At 29.8% G+C, this 18,518-nt stretch overlaps 1 protein-coding gene across 3 annotated transcripts; it reads right to left on the bottom strand.

Moving 5' to 3' along the window:
* Positions 1-607: 607 nt before the first annotated feature.
* Positions 608-17,018, bottom strand: LOC134716000 (poly(U)-binding-splicing factor PUF60-like). 3 transcript variants are annotated; one of them, XM_063578658.1, is made up of 14 exons: positions 16,879-16,941; positions 14,608-14,662; positions 9,925-10,002; positions 9,011-9,216; positions 8,519-8,577; positions 7,776-7,989; positions 7,253-7,380; positions 6,257-6,328; positions 5,608-5,710; positions 4,686-4,817; positions 4,060-4,192; positions 3,381-3,613; positions 2,511-2,700; positions 608-2,074 (listed from the first exon to the last, which is right to left on the bottom strand). In XM_063578658.1, the coding sequence occupies exons 4-14, from the start codon at positions 9,065-9,067 to the stop codon at positions 1,965-1,967; spliced, it is 1,431 nt and encodes a 476-aa protein (XP_063434728.1). In that variant the 5' UTR covers positions 9,068-9,216; positions 9,925-10,002; positions 14,608-14,662; positions 16,879-16,941; the 3' UTR covers positions 608-1,964. The 3 variants fall into 3 exon arrangements, with proteins under 3 accessions (XP_063434728.1, XP_063434727.1, XP_063434729.1); XM_063578657.1 differs by lacking the exon at positions 9,925-10,002 and having other exon boundaries at positions 16,879-17,018; XM_063578659.1 differs by lacking the exon at positions 16,879-16,941 and having other exon boundaries at positions 9,925-9,999; positions 14,608-14,623.
* Positions 17,019-18,518: the final 1,500 nt, after the last annotated feature.

Genomic DNA, 18,518 nt, shown 5'->3' on the forward strand with positions numbered 1-18,518 from the left:
CTAATTCTTAAGTTTTCTATGTTGTGTCATGTGAACTATTGTTTGTCTGTTTGTCTTTTTCATTTTTAGCCATGGCGTTGTCAAGTTTATTTTTCGATTTATGAGTTTGACAGTCCCTCTTTTATAGGTTAGGGTCCTTGTTTTGTGGTTCATTTACACACACTGGCAAAAAAAATCAGTCTGTTTATTTACCTCGTTTTTGTGATTTTTACATCTGCAGTGTCAAAATGTATGTCACCAAAACCTTCTTCAATTTTTGGTAACTTAATATAACTTTTCTTGTAATTTTTGGATAATCCTTCTTTTTTCATTTTTGTCTTTAATTCCTTTTCGGACAGTGAAGCCTGAAGTCTTACTCTTTAATAATTTCGGGCATTTTGTAGATGACGGTCTCTATGGACCTCACATGTTTTTCTTTTCAGCATTTCTTTGATATTTGACATTTTGTAACTGTATGGTTAATATCATAAAATATACTTTAAACCCATTTACAGTGAAATTAATACAAAACAAAGTTTTCTAAATTGATCTCAAGCCAAGAAATAGAAATGAAATTATGTCTATTTTGCTTAATTCCGCTTCATTAACGGCTAACAAATCAACAAAATTTATTACATCAAGTTTATTTCACAATTTCTTTCATAACAATGAACAGAAAGAAATAACACAATCTGACATGGACAAAGCAACCTATTGATTCTCTTATATGATTGATAAAATCTATATATGCTAATGAAGTGAAATAAAATTGACAGATGTGGAGAATACCTTAATCTGGCAAATCTGAATAATGAAAATGGTCCAATGCTGATTTAGAAAATGTACATTTATTATTATTAAAATATTTTTTTTTTTTTTATTTTTAAATGGTAATTCTTGCAATTATTTCTATTAAATTGGATTTCTAGGGTTAAAATAAGCACTCTCATACTAATATGTTGAAAACTTTCAATACAACTTTTGGTGAATAAAGAAAGGATTTTTTTTCTATTCAAACAGGTGAAATTATTAATTTAAAGAACCATATCTTTACATGATTTAAGTAGAACATACAACTTTAAGAAACTTAATGAATGTCCTCCAAGTTGTTAAATCCAAGCATGACTGTTGTATTCTTGTTTAAAAAAGAAATATAGAAAACAATGCAAAATCATTTACATAAATTATGAAACGGCTCTGTTTATGATGTCAGAGAATAAGTCACATTCACATATATAACAGTAGATGTAAACAAAGAAGAAATAAGAAACATTTTTGCTATTTTTGAAAAAAAAACGGTCTTGACAAACTAAAATTATCATAAAGTCATCAAAAATGCTTTGGGATGGAAATATATACATGTGATAATTAAAATGTAAATAAATTAAGCTGAAAAATCAATCTTATTTAATTTGTTAAAATATCAAAGGTGTCAACATTTCAAACCTTCAAGATAGAGATCTTCCTCTTATGGTATTTTTCATCCAACCTATTTCAATCTGTTTTTTTAATATAATTTTCCCTTATTTGTTTAATGAATGAATGAATGAATGAGCTAAAAAAATATGACTTATAAAGTTGAATACTGTGTATTGTATTAACAAATACTGCTTTGATTTTAACTGTCAATCTTTAAAAGGCAAACATGAAATTATGGTGAAGAAATGGCAATTTGGCTCCGAAAATAGGAGATCTGACTTCTCTGTTTGAGTCTTCCTTGGATATTTAGAATGTTGACACCTGTGTTATATCCAATATGAATACTTTATCCTTGTTTTGTTGGCAATGTCTATTTCACTACTTATAGTGTGGTGGCCTTGTAGTGATACAGCTGATTCCATATCATAGTTCCCTTCGATAATACCAACTCTTCATAACCTTAAACATTCACTCAAGTGAATTACAGTTGTATAAATTTCACCATTCATCACATATAACATATTGTAACTATTATTGCAAAGTAGTTTAAAACTGTCTGTTCATGATCAGCCTGATAAATCTTTGGCTTCAAATAAATCCTGATCATATTTCTCAGCTGTAACTATTCTTCCGCCAAAATATCGACCATTTAAAGATGAACATCCTCTTTCTACTTCTACAATAGACAACACACCATAATGTTAGATTTTTTAAGAAAAGGTATTTATCTATGTTAGCTCAGTCAGGGAAAGTCATGAAATCAATTTTTTACATGAAAATAGCCAATAGGATAAATAATTGATCATTATGCATTTCTACAAGCATTGTTTTAATAATGATCTGTATATTGTATCGCAGTGTAAACTAGTAGTGTAATTCCACCAAAAAATGTCCCATACATTTTCATATCACAGATCTTTTACTATGAGCTTTACATTCCACAGATATTTCTTGCAAAAGGGAGTAAAAATCAAGCCTATTTCTTATATTGATTATGAAAAAGAATAATGCAATACAAGACTTATTAAACTCTTTCATTTCACGTCAGTAAATGTGTCTGTATACTTCTTTATACTATGAATACCAACTCCCATGTACAATCAGAAACTTACCAATTTGTTTTGTAAACTCCACAAATATTTTAACAATAACTTCAGCATCTTCTTCCTCTCCTTGCTTTTCCTGGTAAATTATAACACGATTGACGTTACCAAACTTCCCACATTCTTCCGTAACCTCACTCTCAAGTTCATCATCCAAATCTTCTGGACCAACCATATTCCTTAATACCATCACGTGATACTGCTGAAACAAAATCAGATCTAAAGACTGTGAAGAAAGGGAGATAAATACTGTGAAGAAGAAAAATTGAACCTTGTTGTGACCTCAGGCTGAACCAATCATATTCCATACAAGTACAAGCAAATTTAGAAGGAAAAGAAAACAATTACATAAAAAATGGAATACTGATTTTATAATTTTAAATTGTATATTTTTATTGTAAATCAAACCTAAGTTTCCTTCCTTAATTATAAGATAGTCAATTTGTTTGTTTATAAATCATATAACAATTAGAACGTCATGTAAAAATAATTGTTTGACCATGACTGAAAAATCCTTTTTAGGATACATGTTTTACCAGAGATGATAAGGAAATGATTAAATGGACCCAAATCTTTAAAACTTAATACTGACCAATGAACCATGCAAGGAAATATTAAGGTAAAGGTTATATTAATTCTATCTGATTAAAATGACCAACTTACAATCCAACTTGAAATCAATATATTTGATTATTAAGGTGTTTTTTTATCGTCAGTATCTAAGAAACTGATCAAATTATGAACATTAAAACATAGACCAGTAAACCATAAAATTAAGATTAAGTTAATCAAAACCTTTCAGGAATCTTGGCAAGCTAGAACCATAGAAAAGAGATGAATAATCCATGGTTATCTAATATTCTTATCACTATTACGTACATCAGATTTTCTCATTAGTTTCTGCATGACCATATGTCTGGCATTTGTTCCACTAATTTTCATGCTTTCTTGTTGTTCTAATGTTTGTGACTGGTCATCATCAGCTGCTTTCTTTTTATCCTCTTTCTCTTTTTCTTCTGCTTTCTTTTTATTATCTTGTGTGACCATTGGTGGGAGTGGTATGTGTGATGGCATTGTAGAGAGTGCTGCTACTGATACTACAGGTCCACCTACTATAAATATATACAGACTTGTCATAAATTACATTGGAAGTTATCATAAATACAACAAAAATTTCTTTTTTTAATGATATAAGGTTATTGCATGACTTTTGTAGTCAGTAGATTTTTTGTATTGCAATATTTAAATCTACCAATATTCAATAATTAACTCTTTTGTTTTACTGCAGAGCTAAAAAAAATGTTTAAAACATACTTTTTTGTCACTGATAACACCAAAAATTTGAAGCTTTATATGCACTAGCGCAAATTGATAGTATTGCAAGCTGAATTTAAGTTACGCTCTAGAATAATATATTTTGTTGATATTCCACAATATATATATTCCTTAATAAACGTTTTTTCTAGAAGTACTTTTCCTCAAATATATAATTTTTGTAATATTTCCTTGTTTAAATTCAAATGACAATGATTCAGGGCATAAATAACAATGTTCTTACATGACATTCCTTGTGATACTATTGGTGGTGGTACCATTGCTCCCAAGGCAGGAGTAACAACTCCCACTGGTGGTACATGTGTTGGAGAATCACTCAAACCAAGTCCTGATGGTTCAGCTATTCCTGGTGGTGCCTAGAATATTAAATATATTTAAGACATATTGTCATAGCTGTTTTCTTTTGCAACTGACCACTTTTTTAAAAGATAGGATTAACTGCATTACTGTTCGTTAGTTCAAATAAATTCTTTTTAATCAATGCAGCTAGGAATTGGTATTCATCTATCTTCTTTTTAAATGTTTTTAGTTTGCTTATGTAACTTCTGCATTTTGGTCAAATTTACATGTTATTGTTCATTAGCTCAGGGCTATCCTAGGGAAAATGCAGGCATATATGTGATTGCTTTCACCAATAATACCCCAAAAAAATACTTCCTGGAACGGCCCTCAGAACTTTAAAATCATGCATTTGTTGAAATTCTGTATTTTATTTGAATACATATTAATATATTTATATCTGAATACCTTGTACAAAATGCTACAATAAAACTTCCATCTGTCTACCCAAAATACCAACTTACAAATTGTGTCATCTGTTACAAGAAAATCTAGTTTTAAATGACTTACAAATCCTGATATCTGTTGTTGGACATCCATAGCAGTGATTTTAGCTGTAACAGCAGCAGCAGCCACTGCCGCCGCCGTTGGTAATGTGCTGGGTCCTGCTGTAGGTTGTAAGGCATCAGGTGGTGTTATGGCCTGTAAATTAAATGTTAACAATTATTTATCATATAATTAGCATTAATAAGATAGTTAACAAGTGGGTTTAATTGCAAACTCAGACTGAAAACCTATTGGTTAAAGTACAAATGTGGTCAATTAAAACCATAAATTTCCATATTCCACTAAATGCATTAATTTTTGCAACAACTTAGAATCATATTCAAAACAGTGTGGTCCTGGCCATTGATTGACGACCTAATTTATCCCATTGACTGGGACAGATTAGGTGAACGTTTGTCGGTAACAATCACTGCTCACTATGTACTTGTTAAAGACACTGAATCTGTGGGGTCACCAAAGGTTCTCAACACCTAAATAAAGCAATTCGAAAAACGAAACCGGAATAATACGATATGTTGATTTATATTAATAATATAAATCAAAACATAAAAGTTATTCCTGAGTAATTTTTCGAATTATTTTATTATTAAAGGCGTTAAGAACCTTTGGTGACCCCACAGTTTAAATTCTATAATAAGTAAGAAGTGAGCAATGGTCGTTACAGACAAACGTTCACCTAATCTGTCCCAGTCAATGGGATAATTTAGGTCGTCAATCAATGGCCAGGACCACACTGTTTTGAATATGATTCTATCTTAAAAACATTGCATACAAAATACAATTATATATAACAAACAAACAAAAACAAAAAAAGACTAAAAATTGTAATCACAATTAAATATTGTTGCATTTGATTGAGAATTTTAAAGTTTTTTTTACAGATCTAGCAAATGTTTCTAAAAAAGAATATTTGGTAAAATCTGACCTTGCCAACTCTTAAGTACTGTCCACCAAGATCAAACAAATTCATTGAAGCTACTGCATCTTGTGCTGCCTGGGAGGAATCATATTCAATAAAACCATATTCTCTGAAAAAAACATCAAACATTCATACTTATATATGTGTACACTTTTGTGAAACTTTGTTTTATCAGTTCAGTTAAACAGAAGTTTGAATGTTTGTTTCATCTGACTAAATTGCACATTTATTCCAAGTTATGTTTTTAATACAGTAGTCTCCAGCAGATTGGCTTCACAAAATGTTACAAAAAATATCCCAATACTCGATATGTTCAATTAGACGATAAATGCATATTCATTGAATATTCTCCCAAAAACAAAGTTCACCTAATACTGAGATTTTACTAGCCCTGACCACTGCTTAAGATAAGGATTTAATAGAGTGGGTTTTTTTTTCTTCATTTTTTTTTCCAGGTAAAACACCAGAATGTTTGTGTAAAGGGGACCATCAATGTTTAAAAATAGTTTTATTAACAAATTGTACACAGGAATTGTTTTATATGTAGAATTGTAATGGTCAACCATAATACATTTGACCTCAAATATTCTTGTCTTATTCCTCTTCATATAAACAAAAGTATACCCTAACCGCATTAAATAGTAACAGTACATACTTGTGTTTTCCTGGCTTGGTTGGCTCTTTACATATTTCACAAGTTAAAATGTTTCCGAATGCTTCAAACACACTGAAATAAAAGATTAATGAATTTAAATAATATTCTTTATCAGGTAAATTTATTATAAGATTTAAACAAAATAATAATAGATCATAACAAAATCTTTCCGTCACAATCTACTTGACTGAAATAACACAGTTACATCTTTAGGCCAAATATTTAAGTAATATGAAAAGCATAACAAGACATGGGGAGACTAAGAATAATATTATTCTAAGATGTAACTATACAATCATATCTTGAACAGGTTTTACTTATAGATTATTGTTGATTATCTCAATGAGATTGATTTTCTCGCTTGAGCTGGTACAGCGAAAGTGAGAAAAGCAACCGAGTTGAGATGACCAATGATAATCTGTTTATCGCTATTTTACCTATGACGACGTTGTCAATTTCAATGTCAATTTCGTTAGCACCGCACGTGGCCTCCTTCGTTTCTAGCGATAATTTTTCCATCTCAAGCGAGAAGCATGATATGAAAATTATCACAAAAAAAGATCAAAGGAAAAATGCACAAAATAGCGATAAACAATATTATCACAAGAACTTTTGATAAGAAACTTCTCAATATTTCAGAATTTTATAATAGTCTCAAGACCAAATAGTTATGGCTAAGTCATTATAAGGGAAGTAAGTATTAACAGATTTGTTAATAAATATGATGCCTTGGAAAGCGTAAAATTTACACTTTTGCTGTAATCACCATGAAGTATTAACACAAATCTTTTTAACCTGCTTGTTGTTTATTTCTAACCCATGAACATTATTTGACCATACACTTTGTCAGTTGTTTTAAAGGGTCCTATCAATAACAATTTGTTCCATAGCAAATTCAATCTCATATAAAATACCATTTTAAAGCATGTTTTTAAAATCAGTGCTATACAACTTAGAAACTTGGTTAAAATGCAATTTCTAGTTTATATCAAATACCTTTTGATATCATCTTCCGTTAAGTCTTGATGTATTGAAGCTATGTAAATTCTGTTATAATTTTTGGCTTCTTCTGCTAGCTGTTCAATAATGGGTTGTGCTTGAGGCATATTACTTGGTCTACCAACCTATAATAAAATCAAAAGCTATTTGAAAATCTTGTGTGTAAATATGTAGGATATGTTTATCATTATTGTGTACACAGATAAAAGAATTAAACTTTTCAATAACAATTTTGAACTATCATACAAAAAAAAGGGAAATTTAATTGAACATTCACAGAAATGATACAATGTCATAGTATAGGAAAAATTCAGATTCTTAGATCATTTTGCTTTTATTAGTAGAATCTGAATTTGATACCCATATGTTATATATACACTTGTTTATAATGCAAAATACATGTAGTACCAAAATATCATTGAGGTTCTTTTTCTGGGTTAGTGTCTCTTTGACATATACCCACATCTCTATTTATTCATATGGGTATGTAACTTTATTAAATAAAAAACAAAATTTATACCTTAATATTTCTTCCTCCTATCATCACACCGTTCATCTGTTCTAGAGATAACTGTGCTGCTTCTGGTATGTCGTATTCTATAAAGGCAAAACCTTTGTGTTTGTTTGTTAACGGATCCCATGACAAATTAACAGACTTGATGGGACCAAATGGTAAGAATGCCTGCTTTATGGTGTCTTCTTTAATTTCAAAGTTAATACTTCCTACATAAATTCTGAAAAACACAATAAACAATAAAATGTTGAATCATTAAACTTACAAAATGAGAGCTAAATGGCAGTTTAATACTTCAAGTTGTACGTGCATGTTTGCTGTTTGTTGTGTGTCATTACACTTATATATTCTGTTAACCAACTTATTTTCGTGAATACTTTTTTTCGCGTTATACCAATTCTAATCCATTTTGCAATTTCTAAAATTCACAATTTTATCAATTTAATGTGGATTAATAAAGATTTACTTAATCACGACAATTTATATTCGCGTTATTTTTCTCCTCGCGAAAATAAGTTGGTTTACTTTATATATAAACTAGTATTTGGCTCAATTGATACAGGAGTTCACTTGGTCTGGTAAATATTTAATTTCCCCTTTATCAAGCAAGTCAAATATTGAAGTTGAAGAGGTTTCATATAAAGAAAGATAAATTTCAATAATTTAAAACCCTAGTTTTGTGAATTCCTAACTATCATATAAAATTCCTTCTTCCATCAGTTCTTTCTAACCATACAATTTGTACTCACCTGCACATTAACGCCAGTGCTTGTTGTCTCTGTACAGTGTTCTGAAAATTCTGCATTTGCTACAAATGAATTGAAAAGTAATGGCATTAGATTCAGCTGTTCAGAATAATTTAATTCTTACTCTATTTGTACTTGTATATTGTCAAAATATTGCAAAATTTAAAGCACAGGCAAACAGAAAGTAGACATCTGTCAGATCCTTAAGGTGCTAATATACTTCCTCTCTAACTTTTTCAACCGACTGTCAATGATGAGTCTTTTGCCTACAAAATGCCTGTCTGTTGTACAAAAATTTCATCCTTGTACCTATTATTAATTTATGATTTAACTTCACAGCTAACCTGCTGGACAAATTTAGTTAACTAGTGCCCAAGACAATTCAGGAAAATATTTGTTGGATGAAAGAACAGACATGGACAAGGTGTTTGCCCCACTTCCAAATAAGTAAAATTTTTATCAAAACTGTTCTTTAATTTATGTTACACAATATACCTGATGTTGATGAGCTATAGTTTGTTTCACTAGTACACTTTTAATACTTTGTTCCATGGCATACTTTTTGGCCCTTTGTATAGACTCTTGGTGAGACGAAGAAAGCTTAGGTAAAACAAAAGGTTTAACATCTCTCTTGGCCCCTGGACCTTCCAACAGAGTCCCTAGTTGATCAGCTTGTGGACCTCCAATAGTGCCATTAAAATCTGGAAAATTGAAAAATACAAAATAAGGAACATTTCTTGTTATTGTTACCCCCCACAAGGATAAACACTCAAAATGCTAAATAAGCCGAATTAATTGCACTTTTTATCTAATATTTTGTCAATTACCCAAAAGGTCATTTAAAACATACATTTTTGTAATTAAAGAAACCAGCAAGCTGAGCTCACTGATGTATACCCCTATCTCTATTTGTATAAATACATGTGCATAGCTTAATTCCATGTTTAGCACAACTTAAGATCTCCTTTTATCCCTGCTTAGCAGGAATATAATACACGATTTGAGCCAACTGTTTCCCCAAGCATGTGTAATATGAAGAAAAAAAGTCATTCTTTTTAATTTCTTATTCCAAATTTGTTTGAATTTTCAGAGAACATATTTTTTTCTTGTCTTAGGATACATTCAATTTAAAAAAAAATTTTAAAGCGATTGCAAATTATTTATGAAAAAAAATTGAAAATAAATTATGAACAAATCTCACTAAATATACGAGATTCACTTATCTTTTTGAGTAACAAAGCTCTACCATGCTCAAGGAAACAATCTATTCCTTACATTTTTGTATTTCGTTATACTTATCTTCTACAAGACCTGAATTAAGATTCAGTTGGTGTTTTGCATAATTCAGTTGCAATACAATTCTTAAAAATAAAATAAAATTGTTGTCCCCATCTTAACACAATCTTTACCGATAGTTCTCCACTGATGTTATGGCAAACAAGCCTTCAATGATTTTTGGTCGGTGGTGCATGTTTTTTCACTCGCTACTTTATATGAAAAACACAGAAGTAAAAAGAAAGAAACCACATGAGTATGACAATCTAAAATTTTCCATAGCGAGAGTGGCACATATTTTATCTAATTCTATGATAAATAATGTATATAAGGGGCAGACAATGTAAAATAAGGTCATTTCATCTTAGTTCCTCAAAATATTTAAAAACAAGTTTACAATTTTCACATAATTTCTTTTGACAAAATATTGAATACAACTATTTTTTGAAAGGATGTTTTTTTTTTAATAATTTTTAAAAATTTGAGATTTTGAGAAACTAATCTTGTATTATGACTGAATTCAAGACATATTTCAAATTTAAATGATAAAAAATGTGATAATATTACCCTTATCTTGTAATTTTACATTTACTGTATATTTTCAATGGATAAAAAACTAAATTATAAATGGCTCACAACCAAATAATAATGAGTTTTAACAATGAAAATTTATTAGCCAATATGAAAATATGTCTTGTAAACTGAACATTATATATTCTTCTGGTCTGCATAATCTTGTGACCTATGAAAAAAACAAAGTTTATTAGTAAATGGAGTAATGAACGCCTGCAAACAAAAAAAATACTTATACACAACTATTGAATAGAAATATACAATAAAACCTTGTTACTCTTAAGAAAAAACAACTGCCTTCATATTAAAATTTATGCCTCGTTCACACAGACATTTAATTCAAATTGAATGCGAATCGAATTCGCTAATCACGTTCACACTCTTCTTTTTTGATTCAAATTGGCTAATTCGAATTTGAAATACATTTTTGTTGATAGGAATTAAAGTTCATGTCATTTGGATAGTAAAGCGAATTTGACCCGCATTGTAATTTGAATAAGAATTGATGTAACGATGTAAAACGTTTCAAATACGTTTAATTTTAAAGCTTTATTGTAAATTACATAAAAATCTATAATTTTTTTTTAAAAACCGAACAAATTCAAATTGTATTACATTTTATTTTTTTTTATATCTACCAGTATGCCTGAAACAAGTTGCAATGAAATGCAATTTCAATCAATCAAATTGTTTTCTTTTCAGTGGGTGAACTTATATTGGAATGTATTTAAATAAACAAGAAAATGATGAATTGTTATACAAATTTATAAATCACGTCTCAAGGATAGTTTAACAAGGCTTTACTGTATTTACATAAGACTTAATACATTAACTACATTGGGAAATGTGAAATCATTTAAGAACAAATATATACTCTGATCTAATTAAACATTTTCAGAGAGAGAACAAAAATCACCATATTAAGCATTTGCAAGCTAATTGCTCAATTATCAATGTATATAGATGGATGCGATGAGACTATGTGCATCACAAGAACATTTGTCTTAGCAGTTGTAAAATATAAGAATTTTGTTTTAAACTGATTCTGTTGAGAAAAATGAAAATGTTTGCTAGCTCAGCTTTTAAAGTGTTGTTTATTGTGTGGAGATATACAATTGTTTATCTATTAACCAATGACCATGATAATAAAGTGTCAGAACAAAATTCTACTGCAAAATTGAGATTTATTTTGAAGGATTTTTAACAAATGCAACTTTATATCTTTCAGTAACTTGTTTATTTCATTTCCATGAACATTTCATTATCTTTATCATGTGACTTGAGAGTTATCTTCCATTAAGGTTAAATCAAAAGTAATTGGCAATAAATAAATCTATCATCCTTATAAATATCAAACAAATAATACACACATTTGTGTAATCAATTATGAGGTCAAATACTTGTGTATTAAGAATTAGATGCATGTTGGAGTGGTCTGTACAATTATGTAAGACTGATGTAGATAGGTAATGTGGTCAATTTGATTGGCAGTTTAAGAGGTGGGGCATTGTAATTAAAAGTCCACCTTGTCTCTGATTGTTTAGTGATAATGACAGTTGTCAATCATACTAGTTGAATCAATACCCACTTACCTAATCAAAATGTTTTAAAAAAAGCCTGTACATCAACACACCTTAATGACATACATTCTTGAATGAACAGCTCCAATAATATACCCAGTTTTTTCAGTTTATTTGTGTATTATGTGCACATACATGAGAACTATAGGGAGCTATATTTTAGTGTGAATACATTTAATAACAGTAGCTAACCTGTCCTGTTGTTAGGGAGGGTGGTGCCTAAGTAAAGATTTAGAACAAGTTCTAATCTTTCCAAAAAATCATAACAGTAAAGCACTTTTCAAGTTATCACAAATCAGTACAATGTCAAAATTTGAAACACTTTAGATAGAAAAAATCCTCAAAACCCTGAACTATCGTTACAGAAGCAGAAAGTTTGAAATTATTTTGACTCATTCAAATCACTTATCACTTTTACTTTTCAAACAATCTAAACCTAAAATACTGCTTAATTTTGTGGGAAATTTGTTAATGTCAACAGACTAAGTTAAGTATAAGAAATAAATTTCGAAGATTTTTTCCTTAAACTGTCCCTCACAATTCTATCATTAAAAAAACCATACACAAGTCTTATTCTAGTACTCTTTACAGATATTATTAAAGTAGCACTTGAAACTTGAAATCCATGTCAATCAATAACTTTGATTCTTTTAGGGCTTAAACTACTAAATACTTTGACAGCTTATGTTATTATATAAAAAGCCTTTCCAGATACCAAATTATATATTTAAGTACCAAATAACGTCAAGAGCTATCAAGAAGCAGATTCAATGTGAGCATTCATTTTCATGGATCAAAAGATTGTAAATTATATTGAACATGTTTTCCCAAAACTTAAATGTATTCATTTTATTTTATACAGCTCATAACTTTTTTAAATGTTATAACTTTTGTTATCACATGGTTTTCAGTTGTTGTGAAATTATTTAATTCAAAACGGGCAATTTGAACATTGAAATGTACAACAAAAGTTTACAAATTTTATCCATGAACATGAATTCATTGCACTTTTTTTATCATTTTAAAACAGCCCTGAAGGTGAAGCCATCAAATGCCCTAAGGTGCCTTCAGCAGACACGGTAACAGCTGTTTAATCATTCCTGAAAGCAGAAATCAAATTCATATACATGTAGGTGTAGTCTACGAGAAACACAACAATAAATCACCATCTTTTATTCTACACCCAAAACTGTCAGTAAGGGTCAAATAAAAACTTATGCAAAGTAGTTTCCAAAAAAATAACTCAATTACAGCTAATTTACAGATTCTTATTTATTTTTAATTTAATCTTGCTATAGAATTTCTGTATGGCACTATCAAATTAGAAATTCTTGAGAATTTTGATTAAAAGAGCAGTTACTTAATTCACTGTTTCTTTGGAGTTTTGAATATATTCATTCAATAAGGTTTCCTCAATTTCAAATCGTTCTTAATTTTTCCTTTCTACAACCCCTTGTCAATTAAATTTCCTATCACATTCACACAACAATTTCCATTTTCAAAAGAGGTCCACAAAATTCTTAGGTCATCTGGAAATTCTTTTGGACAAATCTTGCCTGCTTTGGCCATCTCCAATAGTCAGTTACTGCAAATACAGAGAAAGAAAAGAGAAACTCTTTCAGTATGTGTCCATAAAAATCTTCTGTCGACATAACAATGTAGGTATTTTATGTATTTTACACATAAAACACTTTTAGTTTATCTTTTTAGTCGTTTTTTATAGTACAGCTTACATTTATTATTTTTTCCCCTCCCATTTATATAAGGAAGAAATATATAACAAAAATTCTAGTATCTCCTTCAGTAACAATTTAACAAAGTTTCAAAATTAAACTACATTAGTATTGAATTACAAGAACATGGATTTAAATATTTTAAAATCATTGTGTTGCAATTGTTAGCAAGAAAATAATGATTATGATATAAGTAATGCAACAATAATTTTTGGATGCACGAATGAACACTCCATTTGTCATTCTTTTCTGCAGGTATCTTCTATGGCAGAGTAACTCTGTTCTTTTCAACTTTTGCTGCAAACCTGCTTGAAACAGATAAAACAGAAAAAAGAAATAACATTATTCTATTGATAAACATACATGGATGGTTGTTATGATGAAAAACTTGCAGGTCTAAAGAAGATTAACAATTGTAGATTGTTGATGTTATTAATGAAAAGTCTAGAATTAATCAGTTTTAACCATTTACAAGCAAAAAAATGTCACTGATTTTAATATTTTCATAATCAAATTAAGGATTCTGGTAAACCAAACACAATTGGAAACTCACCAGATATTTTACATAAACTTATACAGCCAAAATGATTTCATGTCAGAAAATTTATTGAAAAACCTGCATGTTTTGTACATATGTATTTGACAAATAATAATTATATATACCTACAAAACTTATGAAACCTAAAAAATAATGATTATATAAGCTACATGTAGTCTGTCATAAAAAAATACATGTAGATTTTGTATTTTTATATTTGGGGGGAAACAAATTAGAAATTACATAGATGTATCACGATAACATTAAACATGACATGTTAAAGGTTCATTTGTATTTTTGCCAAGTGTTTTTCTGTGCACTTTTGCTTTGTACAAGTTCTACAAACATATATGACCAAGTTTATATACTTGGCCCTATGAGATCCAAGTTTACCTAGAGCTGACAGCTTCATCATCTTTAATTCTGGCTCAGCCATAGCCATCGCCATCTGAAAAATAAATGGAAAACATTTAATTTAAAGCTAATAAAAAACAGGACAATTGTAATTTACAGTTTCAATGTTGTTCCCCCCCTTCTAAGATGTTTTGGCAAGGTATGATGTCCTAACGCATTCTTGATGCTTAGATATTTTCTGTAGAATGCCACTTTCTGTCTGATTAATTAACATTGTGATACAGTACATTCCGATTATTTGCATAGCCTATTTGTCAGACGAAATTATGCAATAAAGCGGAGTATGCTTATATCTGAAATGCCAAATTAAGGAGTCAAATAACATCGATAGTGCAGATCAGCAAATAAGAAAGATGAACGTCCACAGTCCACTTACAACATATTGAATGCTTATTTATTCTAATAAAAGTTATTTGTCTTCTGTCATACATTTTATTTCATTGTGTATTCTTTCAATAAAGTTTATAAACACATTTTGTTTTAGTTTATTTATGTACCGACTTTTCCTTTACCTGAGATACGAAAATAAAATTGTTCTAAAAATAGATTTGTTTCTATGACCCGGATGTACAAATTAAATTGTTATGCTTTGTTTGAAATAAACTGTTCAACGATACTACACAGTTTATAATCATTGTAAACAATAATTGTGCAATGAACTGCCTTTGATATTCAGTATTTACTGATTACACAGTGATGTAACGCTGTTACTTTAACATCGTTAGTTTCTATGCAGATGATGGGGCCCTGCACGGGTTATTTGCTGGACACGAGTGTTGAAAGTGAGAAAATATAATACATTGTAATAATCAGAAGTTAATTTTCTTTTAAAAAAATATTAAAAAGGAAAGATTGATGTATAAAATTCTTCAACCATATATAAATGCCCTGTAATATTTAACATAAATGTAGATCACCCAAGCTGAATTACGAAATTACACATTGGATAATGATCGATAATTAGCAGGCGTTAATGTTTTAAAAATTCACCCAAAATATAATCTATGAACAATGTTTGAAATCCAATCAATAATTAACACCTTTTGAGATAGAAGATTATAGAATGGTTGTGTTTTTACAACAATCAGCTGATTGACATTTTTATGACCTCGAGGCTTAAAATAGAATATGGGAAACTTTACCTGTGTACACATCGAGGCCTTTTCTATAATCATATAAACACGAAAGATACTGTTTTAAAACTTTATTTGAATAACACACAAGTAAATGTGAAATAATAATGAAAATTATGATGCATTAAAGAAAAATATACTACCAAATTGCCGTTTCCGGTCAAAAATCTCGTCAGTTTTAACTGAGCATATCTAGCTGGAGATTATTTTCTATGCAATAAACCGAAATGCCACTTGTAAGGCTATGCATATAACCGGACAATTTAACATTAGGTGAATGGGAAATGGTTTTGTGCAGGAGAAAAGTATGCAATTAACAGAATTATGCTATTTAGGGGTATGCAATTAAGTGGAATCGACTGTATATCTTTTAGTAAGACTGGTCATTTTATTTGCCAGATTATGAATGTGCCTGTATTTCAGTGCTTGAGACGTGGTTTGCTGCGTGTAACATATAGATATAAACATGTTTGTTTTCGTCTTGTCTATATATTTTGTCCTAGACAAGATTGATACACTGGCATCACTGTGAAACTAGTTTGAATGATATTTTATCGATATTATCAGGAAAACAATGTTTGTTAACACATGTCTTATTTGTCTATTTCCATATCATATCTTTAGTACCTATGACACGGCCATAAAATTGGCTACAATTAGGTAGTGTAAGGGCCCGTCAATATATATGTTTCTGGGGACAAACCCCAAAACAGTTTGGCACAGACTATTCTGATAACCACCAGTGTAGGACATACATTTGTATATGGATTTGTGATGTTGATTCTGTTTGGTTAATAGTTTTGTCAATAAATAAAATGTGAGGGAAAAACATTTGAAATGATTGCGGTTATATTTGACTTTGCAAACATCTTTTTAATATTTGATAAAATATAACAAGGTCCTAAGAACTTCTTCTCAGTAACGTGAGAAGGCGTGAATGATAAAAATGCACACATTTATTTGATAATAATAAGTTTATAACAATTAACATGTAAATAAATTTTGTAAGTGACACAAATTCTTTATGATGAATAATGAGTATGACACAGAGAACTATACAACAATCGGGATAGTAGGTTTTCTTCACTTTTAAACCGATATTTATGACAATTTATACCTCTTCGTCTAACGTAAAACCATTTTCGGTAAAAGGAATGCTGCCAATTTCGGTCGCCATTTTGTCTTTCTGAAATGATTTAATGTTGCACAAGCTAAAACCAACCTATATTTCCGTGAACGGGACCGTGAAATGTTTCTATATGATTACGCAGTATAAAGTGAAACGATTAATTTTGTAAGAACACAAAACAAAAAATTACATTAATGAATAGATAAAACCAACACGTGCAATTGGATTTCTAGCAAGGGGTTAAATTGAAGTTCACATGAATACGGATTTAATGAGATCGACTCATTCACCTGCAAGTGAATAGGTAATTATCAATGTTTCTTTGCTTAATTTGACAAAGTTGACCCATTTTGGCTGCTAAAAGCGAATTATTATTTCACTATTTCACTTTCATTATTGATTGAACAAAAAAATTCTTAATTTAGTTTTTTCAGAGACATATATACGTATATATGTCTCTGGTTTTTTATATATCTTGTAGCTAGTGCCCTTTAAACATTGTTAAAGGGGCACTAACTGTCAAATTAATGGTCACCGATTTGACTCAAATTCTCATATTTAATTTATAACAATGTAAAACATGTATGCAAACTATCTAAAGTGTGAAGTAAACAGTTTACAGAGCTAAGGGTCAATAATATGTAGTTTCGTTTCGTGTGTAATTTAGTCTAGACTCCATCTAATTAAACATCGAGATGACCTCAGATGCATGACCATATAAGCGATGTAAACATAAATATAGTAATGATTAGATATTTATATAAATAGAATAAGCCACCACGTGCAGTTGGATTTTGAGATCTCACAAACCCCGTCGCATTAGTTTTTTGTTTCTATCCCACCTCAGATCAAATTGGGAGCTTCTGGCCTCTGTTAGTCTTTATAAATGCGTAAAGCAGAACAAAATCTATTATAAATTGTCAATATGTCTTATTCATAATCATTGTTTATAATATAACATATCAATATAGTCATTATTTGCAATCTGACTTATTATGATCTATTATATGTTTGACCAACTATGTAATTGAGTTTTGTTAGAACTAAAAATAAGCCACTATATGGTCCGTGTAACACTTATCAATTCGAAGATTTAAAAAGCTTCTTCTTCTTCTTCTTCTTTTTTTTGATAGGGTGTGCCATTTTTGCCTCAAAAACGTACCCATGAAATTCACTACCCATAGTTATATAAATATTTAAGAAAGAATGACCTATACTTATATACAATATTTAAAATATGACCCATGCTTATATAAGCACTAACTCATCATCACTAATAATTCAATCATAAATATACCAGCTACCCTTAAGTTTTTATATATGAATTGGAATCGTTTGGTGCACATATATGTTATCGTTATATATAAAGCTTTATTACAACTGTCACATAAACTCATCATTAACCAAGAAAACGAAATGTTGATCAATGAACCATGAAAATGAGGTCAAGGTCAGATGACCCATGCCAGGCAGACATGTACAGCTAACAATTCTTATTATTCTTGCGCCTGTCCCAAGTCAGGAGCCTCTGGCCTTTGTTAGTCTTGTATTATTTTAATTTTAGTTTCTTGTGTACAATTTGGAAATTAGTATGGCGTTCATTATCACTGAACTAGTATATATTTGTT

Source organism: Mytilus trossulus, chromosome 4, assembly GCF_036588685.1.
Source record: "Mytilus trossulus isolate FHL-02 chromosome 4, PNRI_Mtr1.1.1.hap1, whole genome shotgun sequence".
Taxonomy (NCBI): domain Eukaryota; kingdom Metazoa; phylum Mollusca; class Bivalvia; order Mytilida; family Mytilidae; genus Mytilus; species Mytilus trossulus.